Genomic DNA, 17,196 nt, shown 5'->3' with positions numbered 1-17,196 from the left:
ATCTCTTGACAGGGATGCATTTGTTAAATACTTGCATTCCACACTAAATTGTTTTATGCAGAGCTTTAGTTCTTTCATATAGATATAAATTATGACTTCTGACATTCAGTAATTGTGCAAACATATTCTCTAAACAAATGTTTCCTCCAAGTTTACATTAGAGAGTCGTATTTTGTTTTAAGTCCTTTATTTTCCACCAACACACTGTTACACTGACTTGTAGAGAGGATTATTAAAACCTTTTTTGAGGAGGCAGCAATGTCTTCATGCATTTTAAAATGACTATAGGCAATTTGTGAGGTCATTAGCACTGTTTGCCTCACACAGCCCTGCTGCACTTTCACTTTGTGTGCAAACTTCTAGTCTAAAGTACTGAATAAAGAACTGCATTTTTTCTTGCAGGGCTCGATAGCCTACGTTCCTCAGCAAGCCTGGGTCCAAAATGCAACTCTGGAAGACAACATTATCTTTGGAAGGGAGATGAATGAGAGCCGGTACAAGTGTGTCATTGATGCTTGTGCACTGCTGCCTGATATAGAGATTCTTCCTACGGGAGACAAAACAGAAATAGGAGAAAAGGTATTTAAATACCCACTCTACCTTAACAGTGCTATTGCTTGTAGTTAAGGCCATATGACTTCTATTCTACTGTATCTTAAAGTTGTATTGAATTTAAAACATTCCAAGTAGAAATCCTCTAGAATAAGAGGCAGATTTGAACAGTATGTTTTTCTTCTCTTTAAGCCTCAAAGGGGAGGAAACCTGTCCTCAGTTACAAATGCAAAAGGATCTTGCAGTGACAATTTTTAGTGGTCTTTATAGAGCAGAAAAACGCATGGAAACAGGACGAGAAGAATTTTTTGAACACTTCCATTTCATTTAAAACAAGCAAGCAACCCCCACCTCCCACAGTCCCTCCAAAAACCTGAAAAACAAACCAGAAAAAGAACTACCACCCAAACACTGGCACTTCGTCGCAAAAGTATGTGGAGTGTGGGATTTAAAAGCTTGCACAGATATTGCAGTGCTCTGCTATGGGAGCAGGACTGGGTGTCCCCTAACCACGTGGCCAGCAGGGTACATGTATGTAACCTGCCTGGCCTTCTGCGAAGCTGATGTTCTTCAGAAGCCAGGGATATGTAGGGATATGTGCTGTGCCTCCTGGTAGGTTGGGCATAGCTGCCAGCTAACAGCCCCCGAGTCATTAAAAGGGTGCAACTTTATCTTCCTTATTGGTCAGCGGGCCAACCAAATTGTAGAGCGTGAACAGTGGGTGTTTATTAAATCAGAGGCAGCATTGCAGAAATACAGCTGAGAAGAAAAGTAGCCTCTGAATGTACAGTTAGGTAGGTCAGTTTGGGTTAATTGCTTTACAAGGCTAGCAAACACTTTTTTTTTTTTTTTTCTTTCCCTCCATTAGCCCCTCACAGACAGTAAGAACTTAATAGATTTGCTTCCTTCCAAGAGGATTTTTGACTGTGATTGCTTATGGTATCGTGGTAGTGAAATCATTTATGATGGAGATCTGTTTCATACAATATTGAAATTTCTCTAATTTGCATAAGCCACCTATGACTTGTCTTTCACAAACTGTAGCAAAATGTCTTTTTTTTTTTTTTTTTCAGCTGTAAATAAAGGATCATATTTTCTTGTTTCCCCAGGGTGTGAATTTGTCTGGAGGACAGAAACAGCGAGTCAGTCTTGCTCGGGCGGTTTACTGTAATGCAGATGTCTATCTATTTGATGATCCTTTATCAGCTGTTGACTCTCATGTTGGGAAACATATTTTTGAAAAAGTTATTGGACCAAAAGGAATTCTGAAAAATAAAGTATGTCATAATGAGATACTTGTCTCTAGAGAATGATTTGTTTTCCTTTGAGTTCAAATGAGTCTAAGTTTGTCAGGTTGCGTAATCAAGACTTTTGTTTCAAACATCTGAAAAATGAAAGAATCCTTCGGAGATTTTTAGGAGACTTTTTTATAAAACATTGAGCTTTAATAATGAAATGTGCTCTGGTTTCTGTCATTCAGAATTCTTTGATGCAAAAGTCAAGACAAGGACAGTATATTTTCTCAGAAATTCTACATGCTTGTCCATAGTTATTACTATGCTATACACAGTAGCAAGAGCAGTAGTTCAACCATTGTATTTACTAATTTGAGATGTTAGAAAAACTTTTTTTTTTCTTTTCTCTTTAGACACGGCTTTTAGTAACCCATGCAATCAACTATCTGCCTCAAATGGATACCATTCTGGTAATGACTGACGGAGAAATCTCTGAGATGGGCTCCTACCAGGAGCTGCTGGAGCAAGATGGGGCTTTTGCTGAGTTTCTTCGTACATATGCTAATACTGAACAAAGCATGGAGAACAGCGGTAGGCTTACAAATAAATTCTCTTGGGCTGAGCTGATGTGGCATGCTAGAGCAGTTACATTAAAGGAAAAATATTACTAGTGGAAGGAAAGTTTAAATAAATTACGATTTCTTGTGATATGCTTATAGGTGGAGGTGCTTGTTTCTTGAGGCCATTGAAGGTTGTGAGATCAAACACACATTCTTTCTTAAAAGTTAGGAAAACGTGGAGCAGATCTGTGGTAAAACTCTTCTCACTTAGAGTAAAATTCAGATGATTGTGAGATCAAGTAAAGGCCAGCTGAGGTTTATACACCCTTCATGTGCTTATTGGAATGTGTCATCTTTATGCGGGTAATTCCTTGTGGGATGAGGAGGGGGAAGGAACAGCTCATTTTTCTGACATCCCTGACTCCTGCTTCTGCTTTACAAAACAGCTGTAGAGCTGCACTGATACAGGAATATACTTTAGATTTTTTATTTGTTTTTTTTTTACCTGCAGATGATTGCACTATTGGATTTTAATAAGGGAACTTATTCTCTTGCCTCCAACCCGTTTTCTTCAACGGTTTGCCTGTGGTGATTTCATGACACTCCTCCGTGTGCTAATGTGAAAAAGTATGAGGGGGTACTTGCACCGTGCTGATTGGGGTTAAGTTGTTGGCATGTGCTTGGGGCCAGTTTGATAGCAAATGTCTTCTGCTGAGTGCTGCAGAGCAGGCTCTCTCAGAACAAGGAATGTTCGTTTTCCATTTGGAAAACTCTTGGTTCTCACCCATTCCCTAGAGGGAAAGCAGAGAGGCACTTTTTAGTCTACTCCTCGTATGCTGCCCATCACGGGTGCCACATTTAGCTGCTCTGATGAAGCTGTGAAGTGTTAAAGAGGTGTTGAACGGCTGCCTTTGGCAAGGGGCTGCTCCTGATGTTAATCCAAAAGTTCCTTGTATAAGGGCTGTGATGGTCTGCCTTATTCTCTGAAGCTGCCCTCTATCTGTCCAGCCTGGCAAGACTGATTGTCCTTGGAAGCTGTGAACAAGCAGAGTTTGTTTCCTGGATGTGCAAGGTAGCATCTTCTCCTGGCTCCCTCTCATGTATCCGGCTATCCCTGATAGGGAGTTGGATTTGGGGGTGATGTGTTGAGGTGAGGCTCGAGGTCAGGATGCCCTGCTATAGGCTAGCTCTCCTCTTGGAAAGGTCTCTTGACATGTCTTGGTTGTCACTGCAGGCTGGGACACTGGTTTGGGTGGATGCTGTGTGTGGACAGCTGTATGGGTGGGGTCTCCCACTGTGAAAAGCACTGCGGGAAGAGATTTTATGGAAGCAGATTCAAGCGAATTTCTGTGTATTTTCTTCAGGTACACCTGTAGCCAGTTTGGGCACAGTCAGACTTCTGAGACAAATCAACTTTCTCTGAGCTTCTGTAGGAAGTTGACAAGTTGACTTGTACAATGATTTGCCTCCTTTAGTAGCCCTGATCTTTTAGCTTTTGTCTCCTCCCCTTTCCAAGAGCAGGGTAGTTTTTGAAGTCCTTTACATTAAACTCACTTTACTTTTTCCATTTAAATACTGAATATTCTTTTGGAAAGTGAGCCAGTGCTTTTATCTTTTGCCATACTTTGCAGTTGTCTAATAAAAGGCACTTCTCTTCAGTAAGACCCTGGTGATTCAGAGAGGTTGGCCTATTTTTAGCAAATTTGTTTCTCAGTTTTGGTGAATTGATGTTCTGCCAGTCGTCAAAAGTGAAAAATAGAGGCATTATTTGTCTGCTTCACAGGGGTAATATTAATATTTGTCAGATGTGTAAAAAAAATCACTAAATATTATTAAAAATCAGATTTGTGGATAAACACAGGGTAATCTGTTTTGGGAGTCAGCTGGAGGGAATCTCCACACCTGTTTTAAAAGGGAGACTCCATTATGTCTGAAGCTACATGTTGGCAGCCTGAAAACACTTAAGCTGAAGCAAAATAGAAAACTGGATTGATGCTTTCTAGCTGGAATGCATCCTGCTTCTGCAAGGGTGGGAAAGCCTCTCCTCTCACCCAGCCTCTTGAGGTTTGGCTGTGACTCTGCTCCCCATTGCCTCCCAGCCCTTTTCTCCCATTGGGATTCCTGGTGTCTCTGTGCTGTGCTGCTGCCTTTCCCACCTGCAGCTTCACTGTGTTTCTTCTGCGTGTGGGAGCACTGTCCACTCCAGAAATCTGCCCCCAGGTGAGTCTGTGGCGTGGTTCAGAGGGCAGCTCCTCTTTCTCCAGCATCCTGCTCAACGCAGAAGGCAGCGTCAAGGGCAGCAGCAGTAGCTGCTCAGGCACAGGGAGTGCAACGTGCAGCGCCGCTGCTTTCAGTGGCAGATACATGAAATGGATGCCTTACTGTGTCTATGTTGTGTAATCTTCTCCAAAGTAACTTGGAACTACATGTGAAATTAACCTACCAAGTTGCGTAAAAAGCGTACACATTATTCCTGCTTTTAGTAGTTGTTCCATTCGCTGGCGCTTAGTGTGGCTCACTTTCTGATGCCAGTACTATTCCTGCCTGTGCAGATGGGTCAGGAGTCATAGATGTGCCCTTGGCTCCTGTGAGTGCCTTTCTGTTTTGGCATCTCCCCCTTTCCCTTGTCCAGACTTGTAGCTGTTGCTGCAATATGTCTTGCTGTACAGATAGCAAATAGTTACTTTAAGATTACCTTTCTTATGACTGTTTTCCCTTGTCTCCCATACAAACTGATGTAGCAGATGTTAAGTTTTTGTTTTAACCTGTGTGGGGGTTGGGGTTTTGCTGTTTTTTCCAAATGACTTCAGCATAAACTTTGGTTTGTCCTTGAAAAGCCTGCAACTATTTTTAGTGTTTGTGGAGAGTGAAAGTGGCTCCACAGCAGTGCAGCTGCACCATAAGGTTGAAGTATTTTTTAACTGTCTGGTTCATCTTTGGTCTTGACTGCAGTGCCTGAAGGCTAGGGATGTACAGCACAACTAGTAATTCTAAGTCTGCTTTACATTGTGTGGGCTGTGCTGCAGATGGCTGTCTCCCCAACATTTGGCTCTGTGACTTAGCAGCCAAATAAAAAATTGATAGACTTTTCAGTCGCCACTCAGTTCACTTTTTATATGAGAACTGTCAGCACAACAGGTTACTTAGTTTTGTTTTGGAGGGGAAGGCAGGTAAAAGTACTCTGAGAACTGCTAAAGGGCATTGTAGCATTTAGTTCAACAATATGCATATCTCGTGTATCTTAGAGTCACAGAATGGTTTGGGTTGGAAGGCATCTTTAAAGGCCATCCAGTCCAACCCCCCTGCAAGGAGCAGGGACATCTCCAACCAGATCAGGTTGCTCAGAGCCTCATCCAGCCTGGCCTTGAATGTTTCCAGGGATGGGGCATCCACCCTGTGCCAGTGTTCCACCGCCCTCATTGTAAAAAAATTTTTCCTAATATCTAATCTAAATCTACCTCCTCCTAGTTTAAAACCATTACCCCTTGTCCTGTCACAACAGGCCCTACTGAAGAGTTTCTCCCCATCTTTCCTGTAGGCCCCCTTTAAGTATTGGAAGGCTGCTGTAAGGTCTCCCCTGAGATCTTGAACGGAAGCTTCTGACCTGTCATTTGTAGCTATTCAATTTGAATGTCTTTGAGTTTTTTCTTAAGTTTTGTGGACTTAATTCCACAAATTTCAACTGTTCTCCCGCACGAAGCAGAAATCTACTTTCTGGAAAAATAGTATGGTATACAGGAGTAAGATTTGCAGGGCCTTTGTTGGCCTCTGTATAAAATGCTTCCTCATTGTAACAGCAAGAAAAAAAATACTAGATTTATTTTTAAAGCTGAATAGCTTTGTATACACTAGGGATAATAGCACATTTTTCATAATAAAAATAAATTCTGCATTGTGCAGTGTGGTTTTGTATCTGCAAGGAAGAGCACTGTGCCTTCACGATCAACACTTGTCTCCTGGTGAAGCCCAGCACACCTGTATTTTGTGACTGTGTTTTTTGCCAACAGCGTGAGACTATGTTAAGCTTAATAGCAGTGCTGGATAGTTAAGATGGCTTGTATGATGCCTGTAGGGATGGTTGGGTGCATCTCTCCTTTCTGACTCCTTGGAAGGCAAGAGTTAAATATTGAGATGTGTTGACTTTTTTTCCAAATGTTGTTGCGGAGTCTGGACCTGAGTGGTAATTGAGGAAACATCTGTGTGCATCAGAAAATAATCTGACTTTCTCTTACTTTCAGTTATATTCTAGAAAAATTCAACTCTTTCCTTTCTCCCTGAAGTAAAAGCTATTTGCAGCCTCTGTCCCAGATGGCAGAAGCAAAAATTGATTCCAGATGAGTGCTGTTAGGGTATCAAGATGCTTCGATGTGTGAAGTGTCTGTTTCTTACTAGTCTGCCCATGCAGGATGATGACTGAGGACTACAGAGTAGATTGGAGTGCTGCCACAGCTGCTCTTCTCTCAGTGCAATTGCATGACGAAAGCAGTGCAGAACAGCAGAGTTGCAGGAGGAGAGGCATAGCCGTGTGGACAAAAGTTGCCGCTCTGAAAACATGATGCTTTGCATCTTTAATGTTAAGGTCAAGGAGGCTGTTAAGATTCTTGAATGAAGTCTCTTCCCGACCACTGGGGAAAACATGTACAGTAGTTCCCTGTACATAGCGAGGTTTTTCTGTTGTGGTCAATATGAGGCAACTTTTTTTGCTTCTCTCTTGCTTAGTGTATGTCTTTAAAGAAAGGAAGCTTCTTGATTGTTCACTTGTAGCCATCTAATTTAAATTTCTTTCTTTCCTTTAAGGTTGTCTTTTTTTGACTGTGAGGCTTGGGATGAAAAAAGAGATCTGTTTCAGCAAATTTGATCCTGCCTTTGGCATTTATGGTTTTGTGGTTTAGGTTGTGCTACTTGGATGCGTTTGTGTTTGTAAAGATTGAAAATGGTTGTGTGTGTTCTGGAAAAAGTTAATTATATATACTTTTAGACTCAGATCCTTCATTCGAAGGAACAATTCAACCTCTGGAAACAGGTAACTGCTTCTTTGCCGTGTGGCTTTATACTAGTGCTTGTGTTGGAGTAATTTGAGTAGCTGCAGTTCATTTACAAGAGATTGAGTTGTTGTTAGAAGAATTTTGTCTGCACAATAGAAAGTATCTGTTTGGTTTGCATGGTACTTGTTTGTGTGATGCTACAACAGCTGGTGTGTCAGCTTGTAGATAACTTACCAGCAGCAATTCTGTATCTCAAACACTTCCACAAGGAAGCTTTAAATAAACATTGAAGATGCACCTTGGACTTCAGAGTGCAGCGAGCGTAGCAGAGAGGCATCGCTCAGGATTGGGCCCCAAAGGACCTTTTTTGTTTTTATATGTTTATTCAGTACGTCACAGCTTTTATGATTTCTGGACATATTTTTTGACGGAGCCCTCATTAGCGAGCTTATACCCTACATGCACATGCGAGATTTACTATGGCAATCTTGAGCATTTTTTGTTCTCAAGAGGTAAATGCAGTTTAAGCAGGAAATCTTTGTAGCCCGCAACACAAAATCAAATTTAAGAGCTGTTAGGGAAAGATGGTTTATTGTGGTTTCACTTTGTTTGTGTGGGTGTAGAACTTCAGTGATGCTGTGAAGTGATATGATGCTGGAATGCTTGCTGATTTTCATATGGGAACCTTTCAAGCGCAATGTCGTCAAGTGCTTAAAGTAACCAGCATTCTCACTGCTTTGTTCTCATTTGTATAGATAAAAATAAGAACTAAATCATTGAGCTTTTCACTTTTTCACATTATCTGCTTTTTTTCTGCTTCTGGACCACACTGAACAGTTTAGCTTTGGGTTTTTAGAATAATGAACCAATGTTCAGTTTGCAGACACAGGAGGGAACAGCTTTATGTTCAAGCAGTCCACACTTAATGTATTGATGAAGTGTTTTATGCATATATTTTGCTTCAGTATAAAAACACAAAAACTTCAAACTCTAGATCTACACAAATTTTTTCCGCATATCCTTTTGAATAGATGCAGGTGGAATTGTTTTGCTGCATTAAACCCCTTAAGATGCAAAATTATTTTTTTTTGTTATAAATTCTGAATTGACTTTCATACTTGAAAGGGGAGTTCCACTTAATTGACAATTAATTTTCTTCAGAGTCAGTCATTTAGTTTGTATTAAGAAAATGATGACATAAGTTGAATTTAGAAGTTTTACTTACGGTGCTGTATTATCCTGAATTACGTTGCACAGAGAAATCTTATTTCAAGCTGGCAGGTTTTGTGAAGTGTTTTAGAGAATTGTCTTGTGCTGCATCTTGTTACAAATGGGATATTGTGGCACAAGACTTTGGTTTTGTTGTTTTTTTGTTTTGTTTTTTTTTTTTAAAGAAGTGACATTCATAGAAAGTTTTATTGCTTAAATTGATCCGATTCCTCTGGTTGCTTAAAACACCAAGCTTTTGCATATTGCTTCCTGCTTAATTGTGCAGGAAGGCTCAATGTTAATAGCACATGCCTTCTATTCTTACAGCTTCACTCCATCAAGAATGACTTCTCATTGCATTCTAAAATGAAAGTAATTTATAGTTAACTGTGTAAAAGATGTGGTTTGAAAAGTAGTGATTGGATTGTTTATTTTCTTTTTCACAGAGTCAGTGTGACTTGGTATTGCATGCTTTAACATCAAGTATGTCTTCATAATTATATTACTGACCTACATTTGTTAGAAAAACAAATGTTCACAGTCTTGGCAACTTGTCTTGTTGGGGGTGGAACTGAACGGATTTGTTCGTTTATCTGGTCAATTATCTGTTAGTGTATGTAAATACTTACTTGTGTTCCCTCCTTTGTTTGCATGTTAGGACTGCACCTGGCATTTAGGATTGAAATTAAACCTTTGTATCTTTTTGGTTACCATTTTCATGCTTACTTTTTCACCACTCCCTCTTCCCCCACCCTGACAGATACAGATAATCCACCTGGAAAGGAAGGAAAGCTTGTAGAAAATGGAGTCCTTGTAAATGAAGCCAGTGGAAAATTGATACATAGGTGTGTAGTCTCTCTCTTTCTGTCTGTCTGTCTTTGTTTTTCCTTCCCCTTTTTTCCCTTTTCCATCCTGTTACTCGGTTGTGGGCAAACAGTAACTTGGTGTTTATGGTTTTTATGGTGTTTATGGTTTGTTTGTTAGAGGAAAAATGGGTCATGCTGGATCCAGCAGCCTGAGAGAGGTGAGACAACTGCTCCTCCATATGACTCCAGGTCCAACAGGAGCAAGGCTGAAGTTGTTCTCCCAGTAGGCACAGGCTCATAGAGTGTACATACACATCACATATGTACATAGGTAGCCAGCCACACAGATCATAGACGCTTAGAGCATCCACACAAACACAGCACCGAATGGGGGCCTCCTGTTCCCATCTCTGGCTGAGCAGGATGGAGATTCACTATGGAGAATATCATATATAGAATCATATGTGCATGTACAGGCTGGATCCCTCCACTAGTTGAGCTCAGACACTGTCTGCCCAGTAGCTGCCCCTGGATCCCAGTCTCTCTATTTGCATATGAACCTGTGAGGCTGCGGCTCCGCTTCAGTTGCTGATACAGACTGTTGCACATGCATGTCTGCGCATGCAGAGCTCTGTGCTACTCTTCTTTCCATGTGAAGAAACAGTTGTGTTGTAGCGAGATCCCATGGGTTTGCCTTGCATAAAAGGGAAAAATATCTATTTATTGGCTCGTTCTGCTTTCATACGTTTTACCCAAGGCTTCTGCATTTGACTTTTGTCACATGGGATGAAGTGGTAAGCAGACCTTTAGTCTGACCTAGTACAGCCACTGTTATGCTTGAGAGAGGCCAAAGGCAGTCACTCTGATTATGCCTTCTCAAAATCGGTCTCATAGTCTGTGTCTTATTCTTGTGGTGCTCTAGAGATACTGTATTTCTGGCAGCTGTTGAGTGCCTGGGAGTACAATTGCCTGTTTTGATGCCAGTTTGGGTACCCTTTTTGCACTTCAGCAGCTGTACTGCATGTTATAATAGGGTTTATAAAGGCTGATGTTGATGATGACCAAACATTTTTATTTTGGGAGTTTGATTGCTCAGCCAGGATTTCTTTAACTGGCTGTATCTGAAGATGGATACTTAGAACTGAATGCTGTCAGGGAGGATTAGGAGTATACTGTGAGGGGAGGAGGAAACCACTAGTAACCAATGGCCTGATGATGGCTGGTTAGGAGATTGATTATCACCCAAACAGTGTAAGCCACTGACTTGGAGCTGTGGACTGTTTAAGTCCATTTATGAAGTAAACACCTGGCCTGTATTGTGCTAAGATTCAAAAATAATTTGTCTTCAAACAGGCAGCTCAGTAACTCTTCAACATACAGCAGAGACACGGGGAAGTCACAGCACCAGAGCAGCACAGCAGAGCTGGAGAAGCCACTTGCTGAAAAGAATTCTTGGAAACTGACAGAGGCTGACACAGCGAAGACCGGGCGGGTAAGGTCTCCCGTTCCTGCTTCCTGCACTCTTTCAATTTCAGAAAAATCCACAGGATTCAATAGAAAGTAGCTTCCCAAGACCATGTGGTCCAGAAAGGTCTGAATGGTTTCTTGGACTTGCTATTTGTGTGCTGACACCAAAACTTTTGTTTAAAATGATGAGCCTTACCATATCAAAGCTGAAGAAATTAAAACCTTGCAGCTATCCCTTGGAGAGGGGTTGTGACAAATTAGGTGACTAAATGAAATCTGCCCTTCAGCGTAAGGAGCTGGAATTGACTCAGATGAATTTAAGCCAAGTTTCCACTGTAGACACAAGTATCTAATCCCAGGATACCCAGGGCTTTCTGAGAAACCTGAGAGTGAAGTTCCTGGGAAAATGGCAGTTACACCTCTTAGCAGTGTTGCCTGAATCCTATGGTTAAAGATAGATTGAAGGATACAAGCCATGCGGAGCAAGGATTTAATTCAAGGCTATATAATCTTGTGGTAAAAAGAGAGAGCCAAAACCTGGAACCCTGTCAGTGAAATTTTTGGCTCTGCCACTGATGCTCTGTGTAACTTCAGACTTCTCTCTCCCTACTATTCCCTTCCCTTGGAAGACAAGAGAAAGATGGTGTGTGCTTGCCCTGGAGGGATGTTGGGTTTGGCACGTCTCCATAGAATACTTTGCAGCTTGTGTTCCCAAGCAGTGACTCTCTAGAGTGCAACTGTTCTGTTTTTATAGGCTGATGCAGGGGGAATTGCTGTTTTTGAAACATAATCTTCAAAATGAATGGTGGTGTTTTGGGGTTTTTCTGTGGGTTTTTGTTGTTGTTGTTGTTTTTGTTTTTATTTTTTATTTTTTCCCCTTCTGTCTTCAGGTAAAAGCAACAGTGTACTGGGACTACATGAAAGCAATTGGACTCTTTCTCTCTTTCTTGGGCGTTTTCCTCTTTATCTGTAATCATATAGCCTCCCTGGCTTCCAACTACTGGCTGAGTTTATGGACAGATGATCCTGTTGTCAATGGGACACAACAGTACACAGACGTCAGACTGGGAGTGTATGGAGCACTGGGAGTTTCTCAAGGTTTGCTTGGTCTTACCTATTTTACAATTAGCTGGTTCGGAATGTTTAATGCTTTTTGGTGATCTTGTATCCCCAGAACCACAGCACCAGTTTGCTATGGATTTGAGTGTGGTTTTTTGTTTTTGTTTTTGTTTTTTTTGTTTTTGTTTTTTTTTTTAACCTTAGTAGAGAGATGAAAAACTTGAGGGGGGGGCAAACTAAGATATAAAACTATTCAGTTAGTGAATATGGTTTTCTTTCATTTGTACAAAACAAGAATGAAAGTGATTTACAGGGGCTGGCAGTTGGTGACAAAATGTCTGACTCAGGAAATGACTCCTTGGCCTGTAAATGAACCAGGCTAGTCTGGTTTGCAGGACAGTTTGTCACAGGAGGCCATGGCTGTGCTGCCTCCCTTGCAGCCACAGCCTGGCTGAGCCGTGCAGGCTGATGTTTCCTCTGGTTGAGGGTCCATCTGAGGCACCACAGGGAGGCCAGCTCACTGGCTTTTTATGTGTCGTCTTTGTGATCAAAGTTTGTTTGCTGTGAAACCTAACACCCCCAAGTATCCCACTTAAGAATTGCCATAAAAATCCTGCAATAAAAACTAAATGCCACCTTAAAATTCAGTGGTTTTTACTCAAGAAAAGCGCTTGAACACTACACAACATTTTGTAATGGAGAAACAACTTCTGCTGTGAGAGAAGTGTGGTGTTTTCACTGATACATTTTTTTTTTTAATTACTTGGAATAGTTGATGAGTCTACCTGTAGTGAACCCCAGTTCTCAGGATTGTAGTACTAGAGACCTGCTAATGCTAAGTGATGACAAAATGAAGGAAAATGTTTTGTGTGAGAGGTGGAAGCAGTTAAGAACAAGTCTTCTTTTCTAGGTATTGCTGTGTTTGGCTACTCGATGGCTGTGTCAATAGGGGGAATATTTGCTTCACGACACCTGCACCTCGACCTGCTGCACAATGTCCTCAGGTCTCCAATGAGTTTCTTTGAACGAACACCCAGTGGAAATCTGGTGAACCGTTTCTCTAAGGAGATAGATACCATTGACTCTGCTATTCCACCAATCCTTAAGATGTTCATGGGCTCGACGTTTAATGTGATTGGGGCTTGTATTATCATTCTACTGGCCACACCTATAGCTGCTGTCACTATTCCACCCCTAGGACTTCTCTACTTGTTTGTGCAGGTAAGGAGTGTTACTTGGGGGCACCAGGACCTACAGTCACTCATCCTTTGTTATTTAAGACAGTTCTCACTCTGCACTAGGATGGATTTTAATGTGTTTGACTTGAATCATGCTTGACTGACCGTGCTTTGCATGGTTTGTTGATTAGCCTAAGTTAACAGAGCATTTCCTTCCTTTGTCAAGTGTACAATGACTGTTGTGCATAAGGTAATCCTTTAATACTGAAACAGACTTTATAAAAATAACATTAGATTATGAGACAAAGTTTGTATAGCTTGTTACTTGAAGACCAAATACGGAAAATGTATGGGCTTTTCTAAAACTTGCTTCCAAACAAGAGAGTAACATTTAGAGGGATATGTGTACATTGCTGATGTGCCTGCTTTGCCAGAGTATTGTTTACAGAGCACGAGAAATTATTGCAGCCTTTCACTCCTGTCTTGTTTAGGCAGGGTGTGCTTGCTGCACTCTTGCTTTACTCTTAGAAATGTAGTAGAGCCAGTACAGATCAGAGAGAATAAGCTGAGTTTTGCCTTTGACCCTTGAATTAGTGAATGTATAAGGCTCCATTCGTAAACCTTAGAGCCAGTGATGTGTATGTTTTATACTGTTGAACTAAGCTTACAGAGAAGAGAAAAAGGAGAGAATAGCTATTGCGTAAGATGGCTTGATTGGCAGTTGTTTAAAAGGCAGCAGAGCGTATGTAATGGTCCTTTTAGGCCTAAAAGTGTTGGAGAAAGCTTGTATTCCCATGTGTAAGTTGAACATCTGTAACAGCCCAAATGGTAGGGAACTCTCTTATGATTCCCTTTGTCTTTGCCAACACAGTCTGGATGTAACCATAATTCTCATACTCTGATTTGCAGAGATTTTACGTGGCCACTTCTCGCCAACTCAGACGCCTTGAGTCTGTCAGTCGTTCCCCTGTATATTCTCACTTCAATGAGACCCTCCTGGGAGTCAGTGTCATTCGAGCCTTTGAGGAGCAGAAACGTTTCATAAAGCAAAATGACATAAAAGTGGATGAAAATCAGAAAGCTTATTATCCAAGCATTGTTGCAAACAGGTAAGTGGGGTTGAAATATTGAAAGGCAGTTATATAGGGAGGGCATGGTTCTGCTGCCTGTGCTCCTTACCAATCACAGCTCTTAGCATACTTGTCCAGGGTAGAGAATTCTATATGGACTTATTTGTTCTACAGAAGTTTTGCTTAAACTTCTGTGATGGAATTAAGATTACTTCTGAATTTTTTTTTTTTGTTTCTGCCTTGCTTCTGGGTAATATTTTTTTTAAAAGTTTTGATTAACTGATCCAAATGTTAATCACAACTGCTTTCTGAACTAAGACGGGAATATATACACCTGAAATGTTTATTAATTTTGGATGCCTCAAGGTTTGCATGCTACTGGAGCAGAACCTCAAATATCTTGCAGTATGCAGATGCCATATTATTAATCTTATCAAAATCAGATGTGTGACAGAACATTTGTTGGCTGCATTCTCTTTGGGTGAATTACTGGAAATACGCATTTTGTTTTTCTCTCTTGCAGGTGGCTGGCTATCCGTCTGGAGTTCGTGGGGAACTGTATTGTCCTCTTTGCAGCATTGTTTGCTGTGATTTCACGCAACAAACTCAGTGCAGGACTGGTTGGCCTCTCGGTATCCTACTCATTGCAGGTAATTTTACCTTTTCTTTTTTTAAAAAAAAAGACAAGCTCTGAATTGCAAGACTGCATCAGAAAGTCAGAACCTTGCTACGGCTTTGGAGGGAAAACTAATATAAGGAACACAGGAAGAGAATAATACCTCTAAATAGCATCTGGAAAGATGCTGGGAAGCTCTTTCTGTGCCTTGCCTGCGTGAGGGGTGTGGCTAAGACGACTCATCCGCTACATATTAAAGGCATCTGAACTTTTCTCCTGTCCAGCACTGATTAGCCAAGGTCTTGTCTGTGTTTATGCATTCCATGAACTTGCACTGCTTTTGTTGGTTTGTATTTTTTATTTATTGCAGGTAACATATTTAGTGTAAACTTCTTCTAGACTTGTTTTCTCCTTGCAGGTTACAGCATATTTGAACTGGCTAGTCCGCATGTCATCTGAGCTGGAAAACAACATTGTTGCTGTAGAAAGAGTCAAAGAATACGCTGAAATGGAGAAGGAGGTACACTGAGTTGTCAGCCACACCTGTAGAAGTCTGCCCTGTTCTGAGGTCTTGCCCACAGCCTGGCTGAATGGGTTGGAGCGTGCAACTGGGCACGTCCTCTGAGCTGAGGGATGGGATAGAGCTTAGTGCTGTCAGCGCCCTCCCTCTAGGACAGGCTGTGTCTTAGCGGGTTGTTCCTGTGGGTGCTTTTGAGGTGTATCCACTGATATTTACAGTATTATTTAGGAAATGTGCTGTTCTACCGTGGGCTAAGCCCTAGAGGTGTACAAATGTTTTGGTTTCCTAAGTGCTTAAACATTGTTTTTTTTATTTGTGTTTCTCTTTTTGCTCTCAGTGAGGGGAGTAAAGAGGACTTACTTCTTTTGTTTTGATTCAGATCGCCTAAAAACTCATCTGCAGTTGTGCCTCTTTTGGCTACGGAACAGAGTCCCGCTCCCCAGGGCTTCTCTTTGCCATGCTGTCGCTTGAACCTGACTTGAGCCACTATTTTTGCAGTCAAACCTTATGAGGATCCTTCCTAGAATTTTTTCTCAGGTTCTAGTAGCAGACCAAAGTTTATACAGTTAAAAGCCTTTTTGTTCTGTACTGGAAGTGAATGTAGTGGAGTGTGGTCTCTCCTCTCCCACCTCTGTGGGAGACTGAGGTAGCAGCTGTTTATTTTACCAGCTTGTTAATCTTTCAGGGCTTATGTCTCAGTTAAACTCTTTCTAGTTGCATGTCTGGCTTCCCCAATGGTTTCCTTACTGTGGTGGGGGTGTACAAGCAGGTTATCTGAATATGGGCTGCCTGTGTGATTGTGTCATTTGTAAGAGGAAAGTTTATTCAGCAAGTAGGGCTTGTGATAGGAAAGCCCTTGGCTACATATACCATCTAGTCTGTCTTGGGGCAGCTCTTTCCCTCTTTTCTCATCACCATCACAGTTTGTTTTGCAAATTACACACTAACAAGGATTTTTCTTAATTGCTTTCCTTGAGTCCATGTCTGGTTGAAAGAGGAACTGATCAGATATGTTTGTGTGGTTCTTTCAGGCTGAATGGAGTATTGAACAAACTGCCCCAGCGAGTACGTGGCCTGAGGAAGGGAAGATTGAGTTTCGAGGCTATGGTTTACGTTACCGGGAAGACTTGGATTTGGTTCTGAAAAACATAAATGTTACCATAAATGGGGGAGAGAAGGTAATGAATCTGAATGTATGGTAGAACGTAACTAAGTCTGCATGCATAAGCCAAAGAGAGGTCTAATCCTGTTCTGTAGTGTTGCTGGGGTCCTTAAGAACTAGAAGAGCTTCCGTAGAATTAGTCGTCCTGTAGCTGGAGTTGGTATTGGGACCAGTGCTGTTTAACATTTCTATTGGTGACATGGACAGTGGAATGGAGTGCACTCTTAGCACGTTTGCTAATGACACCAAGCTGTGTGGTGCCGTCGACACGCTGGAGGAGAGGGATGCCATCCAGAGGGACCTTGACAGGCTGGAGAGGTGGGCCCGTGCCAACCTCATGAAGTTCAACCAGGCCAAGTGCAAGGTCCTGCTCATGAGTTGGGGCAATCCCAGGCACAAATACAGGCTGGGTGGAGAATGGGTTGAGAGCAGCCCTGAGGAGAGGGACTTGGGAGTGCTGGTGGATGAGAAGCTCAACGTGAGCAGGCAGTGCGCCCTTGCAGCCCAGAAAGCCAACTGCGTCCTGGGCTGCGTCAAGAGGAGTGTGGCCAGTGGGTCAAGGGAGGTGGTTCTCCTCTGTTCTGCTCTCATGAGACCCCACCTGGTGAGTACTATGTCCAGTTCTGGAGTTCCCAGCATAAGAAGGACATGGATCAGTTGGAGTGAGTCCAGAGGAGGGCCACAAAGATGGTAAGAGGGCTGGAGCACCTTTCCTGTGAGGACAGGCTGAGAGAGTTGGGGCTGTTCAGCCTGGAGAAGAGAAGGCTCCTGGAGACC

At 41.9% G+C, this 17,196-nt stretch overlaps 1 protein-coding gene across 11 annotated transcripts in view; it reads left to right on the top strand.

Moving 5' to 3' along the window:
• LOC104486811 (ATP binding cassette subfamily C member 1 (ABCC1 blood group)) overlaps positions 1 to 17,196 on the top strand; it is a 73,303-nt gene that overhangs the window by 35,514 nt on the left and 20,593 nt on the right. For all 11 annotated transcript variants that reach the window (XR_015260254.1, XR_015260255.1, XM_086760223.1 and 8 more), the window contains 11 exons: positions 403 to 579; positions 1,662 to 1,829; positions 2,201 to 2,378; positions 9,302 to 9,386; positions 10,701 to 10,839; positions 11,705 to 11,912; positions 12,784 to 13,094; positions 13,961 to 14,160; positions 14,645 to 14,771; positions 15,156 to 15,257; positions 16,289 to 16,435. Coding sequence is in view for 9 of the 11 variants with exons in the window: in XM_086760223.1 (XP_086616349.1) it covers positions 403 to 579; positions 1,662 to 1,829; positions 2,201 to 2,378; positions 9,302 to 9,386; positions 10,701 to 10,839; positions 11,705 to 11,912; positions 12,784 to 13,094; positions 13,961 to 14,160; positions 14,645 to 14,771; positions 15,156 to 15,257; positions 16,289 to 16,435 (1,842 nt within the window). In the remaining 2 variants the exon portion in view is untranslated. The remainder of the gene's footprint in view (positions 1 to 402; positions 580 to 1,661; positions 1,830 to 2,200; positions 2,379 to 9,301; positions 9,387 to 10,700; positions 10,840 to 11,704; positions 11,913 to 12,783; positions 13,095 to 13,960; positions 14,161 to 14,644; positions 14,772 to 15,155; positions 15,258 to 16,288; positions 16,436 to 17,196) is intronic.

The sequence above is a fragment of the Chlamydotis macqueenii genome, chromosome 15 (genome assembly GCF_036417535.1).
Source record: "Chlamydotis macqueenii isolate bChlMac1 chromosome 15, bChlMac1.mat, whole genome shotgun sequence".
Lineage (NCBI taxonomy): Eukaryota > Metazoa > Chordata > Aves > Otidiformes > Otididae > Chlamydotis > Chlamydotis macqueenii.
The sequence above is the reverse complement of the archived record's forward strand: the minus strand, read 5'-3'. Positions and strand labels throughout refer to the sequence as shown.